General features: G+C 35.1%; 1 protein-coding gene across 1 annotated transcript; it reads right to left on the reverse strand.

The window, feature by feature from the left end:
- Positions 1-4,852: 4,852 nt before the first annotated feature.
- Positions 4,853-5,887, reverse strand: LOC123827705 (olfactory receptor 5AS1-like). The gene has a single exon (XM_045852146.1). The coding sequence runs from the start codon at positions 5,885-5,887 to the stop codon at positions 4,853-4,855; it is 1,035 nt and encodes a 344-aa protein (XP_045708102.1).
- Positions 5,888-8,307: the final 2,420 nt, after the last annotated feature.

The following is an 8,307-nucleotide window of genomic DNA, read 5'->3' on the forward strand; positions in this document are numbered from 1 at the left end:
AGGATATTAGAACTAGGCAAGATTGAGTTCCAATATAATTCTGCCCTTGATCTGCTGTATATTTTGTTTATCTACAACAAGTCATTAAAAAAATAACACAACAGAGATCATATAATTTTCCCATTGATTGTTTAGAGAAAAAAAGGGAAAAATTGGGGTTCTTGGCAATTGAACTACCATAGATTTCACAGAATAAATGTGAACTGACATGATGTTGATGGACAAGACTCAACACCAGGAAACATGAGAAACGAACAGGACTTCAAAAAGTTGGTAGTAGGATTTCTAGTAACAGCTTTATCTATCAAGCTCATAATAGAAAACTGTAAATAGAGAAAAGCGTTACCAAGGGTCAAGGTATAATTTTCCCTTATGCCGTTAGAATTAGAGCTAGAGCACAAATTCATTCTGTCACTAAATGCTGGCCTTTGATACTCCTCCATGTAATCTTCCTGATAAAATAACAGGCTGCTTTAGAATACTGGTAAGCATGAGAATTCTCTTAGGGAAACAAATACCCGAATCACATTTTAATAGTGTAAGAGTATGCTCAAATGCAGTTTTTCCAACTGTCAGATGAATATCTTGAAATGCCAGGATGAAAAAAGTTATTTATTTAAAACATATGAAATTCATTTATAGTCATTTATTTTTGATTTATGACTCCAAAAAGGCATTTGAAAACACAGAATAATGAGTGATCAAGGACAGAGTTGCTGATAAAGATGTTGGTGAGAGAAACCATAAAGTGTACAGCATTTATCATTCTACTGAAAAGTGAACCCAAGCAAATGCCTATCAACAGAGCTAATGGTTTTCAGTATAATGAGCTTGCTACACTGTAGGTGCATGGTCATTAACCCAACTTGAGTTTGCTATATGGTCTCATGCAGTTTGGCCACAAAATATTGTTATGTTAACATAATATTTATAAATGAATTTATTTAAATGTATATTATATATCCTTTACTGTTCATAGTATTTCTCATGTTATTTTAGAGTATTATATACAAATAAATATATAACTGATTGTTATATGAAGTATGTTTTATGTATGTAAATTTATAAGTACATAAACTTATACTTTAAATTAATGTATAATAATGCAAAGTAATGTATACTGAGTGATTTATGATTAAAATTGTCTACAAGATAAAAAAAAACAAATGACAAACAGAACATTTAACAAACAGTCATCACAGATAAAATATTTAAAAACCCACTATCAACACAAACTTGACATACTGAAAAATCCAAAACTACAAAGCTTAGATAGTCTGACTAAAAACAAAGCATGCTGATTTGAAGACTGTTTTACCCGAGTTGTAGTGGGAAGAACTAACAGCTCGTTGTAGCAAAAACAGTCTTGTGCTCAGGGAATCCAGTGTCTGTGTGTACACCCAGGTTGTTTACCAATAGGGCACAGTCCGGGGGATTGAAAATAATTCTTCAAATATCACTAGTGGAATCATAAAATAAAACTAGATGTAAAGGTTTCCAAAAACTGTTATCATGTAAGATGGGAATAAAATCATTTTCCTTGTGATATGCTAAAATGCATTACAGTTCTCAGATATCCCATTTTGCATAGAATATCCGAAATTTGCCATAAATATACAAGTAGCTTTAGACTCTATATAAACCAAGTATTAAATGCATAAAATGCAGACATCCTCACATACACAAATATTAAATAGAGATATTATGGAAAAATTTTGCCGTTTTCACAAAATAAGAACATATGAAAGAAAAATAAAACACAGATTAGGAAATTTTCTGGCTTCTTGGGAATCATAATAGCTGGTAAGAAGTTTTTGCAGTGTGGAGATAACAGGAAATATCAAAAGCCAAAATAGACCCACATCATCACGTCTTAAACATACTCACAACTCAGAAAAGGCAAGAGTAAGCAGAGTATCCAGAGAAGACCACATTATCATGATTCTTTAAAGGGCTTATCACTGAGGGCAGAGATTTTTATGTGTGCTTTCTTTTCTTTTGGTGACACAACCTGTGTCTCTTGGTGTAGATGGAATCTCAGATGTCCACAGGTTGGATCATTAGCATCTTCTCAGGTGTCTTGGGACTGGGGCTAATCAGAGTAGCAGGTCCTCTCAATAGTTATTCAGTAGATGCCTCTGTTTTTACTTGAATAAAATGTACCCCTGTTAGAAATCAAACAATTTTAAAAAAGAACATGCTTCCTAAAAGTCAAACATGTTGGGTAAAGCACAATACAGAGACTAAATGCCATTGCAAGAATTAAAAGAAATGTGTTCCAATCCCATGCATGTTGCTCAGACAAGTGTTTGGATGTTCTGATGATGAAATAAGTGAAGCTGGGTTCTTTGTTTTAAAGTGGGGACATTCATGCATGCTGTGGCTACCTCACTGATCCATTGTAAAATTCACATAAATTATGCATGACATCATGCTCTGAATATTTTAACAATCAATCACATTAAAGTGCTATGAGTATACACACACATAGAATTAATTGAACTGTGTGCTCTCCTTTTGGAGAATTTATATAAAATATATGTTCTCCCTCTGTCTAATAATTCAACAAGCATCATGGATCTGTGGACAGTGTGGAAATTTTGCATATATTTCACATAGGTGTACTAGCTTTTTATATAATTTTATATTTAGCTCTCTTGAATCATACAAATAATATAAACATCTGTGTGTTTGGAAAGTGTTGTAGATGGTTTTGTATAGTTCTGCTCTTAATTCATTAGCATGTCTTAGGTATTTTAGCATAATAGTAGAATAAGTACTAATTTAAGCAGATAAATAAAGTGTGAAATATTGGGTCAATCCAAATATTGTACAAAATTAATTAATTATGACATTATTATATGGTTGTGAAGAAACTGATAAAACATGAACATGTCTTTAGATACAAAATGAAAGATATTACCATATCATAAGAGAAAAAACTTAATTAGAACTAATAGCAAAGTATCAGTCATAAGTTATGGAGTGACTTCTCCTGCATACTTAACAGTGTTTGCAGCCCAAAAAAAGTTGGATTCTCAATTAGTACTTCCTTCCTATCTTCCTCTTTAGGCCATCAATATGGCAAACATTGTCTCATCTGTGTCAAAAACAATATTTTTATTTCTGAGGAAAATTTATAAATGTATTCCTTTGAAGATAAATATTCTTTAAATATGATCTTCAGATTGTCTAATCACACTAGAAAAATTGGCATTATTCAACTCTTTCCATTCACTCACTTGCCCCACACCCAATGCTCAATGTCAATGAAATAAACATACAGAGTTATCCCATAGACTTTATTCATGACCTCGATTAAATGCACATAATTTTTTAAAGGAAACACTAGTTTTATTTTATTTTTTAAAAAAAGATTTTATTTATTTATTTTCAAAGAGAGGGGAAGGGAAGGATAAACAGAGCAAGACAAATATCAATGTGTGGTTGCCACTCATGTGGCCACCACTGGGGACGTGGCCGACAACCCAGGTATGTGCCCTGACTGGGCATCGAATCAGCAACCCTTTGGTTCACAGCTCATGCTCATCCACTCAGCTACACCAGCCAGGGCAAGGAAACACCAGTTGTACTATTTTAAGTTTGTGTATTATTTTTATGACTGAAGCATAATACAACTTCTCAGCAACCTGTCTCCTCATACAAGCAGAAAAATAAATCTCATGACATGTAATTGTCATAAATATCTTCCCTTCTTCTAACTTCTTCTCAAGTGTGGTTTATTTTATAAAACATATTTTCAACTTTAATTTTATATTTATTTTATTAAAATTATGTGTTAATTGTCTCTGTTTATGGATACTGTCAGAGTAGATCTTAGAAATAAATAGAAATTGGGGTGATAATGCAGAACAAAGTGAATGAAGTCACATATGAGATGTTTTTCCCAAATTATTATTCTGACTTATGTTCAGGCAGTGACTTCCCTCTAATGGCTGTATTTGCCTAATGGTCAAAGAAACAGTGCTGAGCAAGATGAGTGATTCCATCCCAAGAAAAATTTTGCTTCTGAAGAGACATTTGGCAACATTTTGATACATTTTGGTTTTCGTAAGTAGGTGGATTGCTACTGGCAGCTACTGAGGAGAGACAAGGGATAGTGCTAAGCACCCTAAAATGTACAGGGTGGGCTTCTCTTCACTATACCTGCACCCCCAAGAAAGAATTATTGGCCCAAAATGTCAATTGTGCTGCTTCTACAGGTTCAGAGTTAGATAAACTCATAACAACTTATGGTTTTCAAAGACATTGTGGTTTGCTTATTTTAAACTAACTTATCTTGGAAAATGAAAAGAAACTCTTACATTAAATAGGTCCCTATTAAAAAAGCCGATGTTCTTCCTCATACAAACTTATGTTCCCCTACTCAATAGAAGAATTATTAGAAGTCAGCTCATTTGACAATATTCTCTTCAATGTTTTTTAAACATTGATTACACTAAAATTAAAAGAATAATTCAAAATAATCTATATACCAGGTGTTATATAGTTATTGAAAAATAAACCAATATATATCTTTTCCTGCCAAGGAACTTTTAATATGAGGACATTGACAGACAAGTCACCATATACATTCAATACAACATGATAAAGAATAGTATGATAAATCAATGTGCAAAGCTTACTGGAGAGTAAACACTATTATTTACTTTAGTTCAGGAATGTTTCAGAATAGAATAATTTCAGAGGGCACATGAGAGAGGACAAAAGCATTTTAAAAGAGTGAGGTTGGAAAGTTATCTTTATCGTTGGAGATAAATTCCAAATAGTTGACACATCAGCACAGTACCAATAATGAAACTGGAAGAACAGGCCATGCCTTAAAGTTTGTTCAGTGACTTAAGCTCTCATTCATCTGAAAATCCAGTTTCCTTCTCATCGCTTTTTTGAGGGCATTGTTTACATCCTTGTTTCTGAAACTGTGGATGATTGGATTGAACATGGGGAAAACAACCATATAAAACACTGCCACTATCTTATCACTGTTTAGAGAGTAGCTGGTGGGAGGACCTAAGTAGGTGAACAGGAGTGATCCATAGAATAAGGTGACTGCCATGAAATGGGAAGCACAGGTGGAGAATGTTCTGCTTCTGTCACCTGAGGGCTTGATGCTCAAAACAGTGATGAGGATACAAACATAAGAGGTGAATATGACCCCGAAAGTGCTAGACTGGTTGAAGCCACACAAGACAAAGAGCAGAAGCTCATTGACATGGGTGTCTGCACATGATAAAGCCAGGAGAGGTGGGATATCATAGAAAAAATGGTTGACAACATTGGAGCCACAAAATGGCAGTGTGAATGTGAGGCAGACGTGCACCACTGAAGTCACACTTCCCCTGAAGTATGCCAGCACAGTGAAACAGATACTGATTCTCCTAGATGTAAGTGTACAATAGCTCAGTAGCTTACAGATGGCTGCATAGTGGTTGTATGCCATTGCTGCCAGGATAAGGCACTCAGCATCAGCAAAACAACCAAAGAGAAACATCTGTAGTGCACAGCCATAGGGAGGGATGGTTTTCCCGGTTAAGAAATTCACCAGCATTTTAGGAGTGATTGCTGTGGAGTAGCTGATGTCTAAGAAAGACAAGTTGCTGAGGAAATAATACATGGGGGTTTGTAGGCTTGAAGTGATGTTAACTAGGATTATGAAGCCTGTATTTCCCACCATGGTTAGTGTATATATTATGAGAAATACCAAGAATAAAGTGACACTGAGAGGTGGATAATCGGTGAATCCAACAAGTAGGTACTCAGTTGGCATGCTATAATTACTTTTCAATGTCTTTCCTTTCTTGTTTTTCTCATCCAGAATAGATGGTGTCAACATACATGACTTCACTTGTGTGACCAATGAATCCATAATATCTTTATAGACACTTCTAAAGAAACAAATAGAAGGATAATAAAATCATAGTCGTGACATTTTTCATGACCTATTTTGTTTGTTTTCATTTTCATCATTTTCTTTACAGAGGTAATTGTTGATACCTGAGGATGTTTTTCAGAGGTGGAGTTTTGAGATGCGGTAACACTTCAGAAGCTTTGTGCATCAAGAGGTGAATTTGCTCCTTACAACCTGAAAGGGAATGAGTGTGACTCAATGGAAAAGACCTGCTAGAATTAAGAGGACTGGAAAAATCCTTAGAGGAAAATCTCAAGTTTTTCAATCCTAAAACCATATTCTTCCATGTAAAATAATGTGGAGTTGAGAGAAGTCCCAGGATAAAAAAGAGCTCACCTGTGAACTAGATAATTCTACAGAAGAATATCTGTGATCTTGAAAGATAGTTTAGCATACCAGTTAAGAGCCCAGTTGTTATGGAAGAGTTCACTGGATTCAAATCTTAGCTTTGATACTGACTGATCATGTGACCATAAAGTTATTTAACAACTCTGTGACGGTTAGAGGAAAAATCAGCAGATAGTCATAGAAAATTTAGGCAACTGGTACATAATAATTGCTAAAGGAACCATTTGTAAAATAAAACTTATGTAAACAAATAAATTGACCTTTGAATTACTTTTTAATTACTTAACCAGTAGTTTGAAATAGTAAGGCTGTTTTCTCAACTTTATCTAATCTCTGGCATTGAGGATACACAATCTGACTTCCCTATAAAGAAAAGCCTTTGAGGTTTTGTTTGTGTGTTGTGTGCAAATGCACTGCTTAACATCAATATATTTTAAAATGTGCTTATATTTCTTCCTCTGTGTAGTTTATGTCTCTTTCCTGTAGGGGACCAGTTTGTTTCAGTCTGGCAAAAGTGACTCAGCTCTGTATGGAAAATCTTCAGAAGCAAAGTGGTGGGCAGGAGCCAGACCTTCAAACCAAGTTTTCCTGTGGGAATCAGGCTTAGAAAATGCATACACATTGTTATGGCTTGGTCTTGCTAAAACTCCATCACCCTGGTCTAAATTAACAAATGTGTATCCTCTGTCTTCAAAGTAATTCCCAAAGCCTGTGAGAATTCACCCAAGGACAGAGCTAATCAGCTCACCGCCATTCCCCTCTGCATGTTACTTTCATTTCCTTGATTGTACCTAAAATGTGGACAACAATGTTCTATGCAATAGATGATAAAACTTTCTCTGATGTAAGCTCCAAGAAAACCAATAAAAGCCTGTCTAGGCAAGGGTCAGGGTGCTCTCCTTTGGAGAGAGTGGCCGAGGCAGTCATAGGCTCTCTCTCCCCTTGAGAGAGTAGCCATGCTGTTCCCTTTTTCTCCACAGGATTGCTGTCACCTGTGCATTCATGTTCTCTTTCAGCCACAACAAGGCAGAAATCTGCTGTCCGGAGTCTGTCACACTTTTCTACCTCCAAGGTATGACAATGTCTGGTGTGAGGTCCCAGAAACATTAAGTATTTTGAAAAACACCTATATCTGTAGTTATTAATAGACTTCTAAACTGGGGCACTGTGGGAAAACATATATTATATAGCCAGGAGAAATCATCAAGAAAGAAGCAGAATGGGTGCAAAGAAGAAATAAGTTATAGGAGAATATTCAGCAAGTATTCCAAAATTTGTAGTGTTGGAAGTGATTTCAGTGGGAAACACTGTAGTGAATAATAAGACAATAAATAATGAATCTCTATTCTATCTGCCATGCCTGGTAAATCTCAGAAATCCCCCTACTCCCCCAAATATAACCTGCAGTCTTCTAGATGCACTGAGGTCAGTCTTTGGAAACCAGATCTTAAAAAGAAAGAACTGGACTGGGAAAAGATGAAAGGGGATGTTTGGAACTATAGTGAAGGAATCCACACTTAAAATAAAAGAGAAAAATAAGCTCATGTGTCTCTCCCATGCAAATGTCATTTAAGATTGATTTTCTGAAATAGTGTTTAAAAGATTAATTCAATGGTTAAAAGATCTGTAATTAATTTGCTGTAATACATTGCATATTAAACTATATATGGAATTTTCACATGTTTAATGGTTAAGAACTCAATAATCATTAAAAATGTTTCTTCTAGAATCAATAAAAAATGAAAGCATACCAAATTTACGAGATTCTATGCCACTGGTCTTCAAAAATTTTACCTAGGAAGGTATTGCTATCATCATCAGTTTTTATTACAAGAGTAACAACATCTACACTGAGGCTGCCAGGTCACCTGGTTTGCGTGCCTGTGAGGCTGGGTTTGGTATCACAGGTCCAGAAGAGAATATAACAAGGAAGATTATCAACAAGTAAGTAAATGTCTGGAGACCTGGCCTCTAAAACACTTCTACTAAAAGTCATGTCATCTTTATGTCATCACATCCTCATTTCTACA

Source organism: Phyllostomus hastatus, unplaced genomic scaffold (assembly GCF_019186645.2).
Source record: "Phyllostomus hastatus isolate PE091 unplaced genomic scaffold, TTU_PhHast_1.1 phas_contig_896, whole genome shotgun sequence".
Lineage (NCBI taxonomy): Eukaryota > Metazoa > Chordata > Mammalia > Chiroptera > Phyllostomidae > Phyllostomus > Phyllostomus hastatus.

Excerpts from the sequence above, each read along its gene's own strand:
- LOC123827705 (XM_045852146.1), bottom strand. The coding sequence starts at position 5,887 with ATGGATTCATTGGTCACACAAGTGAAGTCATGTATGTTGACACCATCT.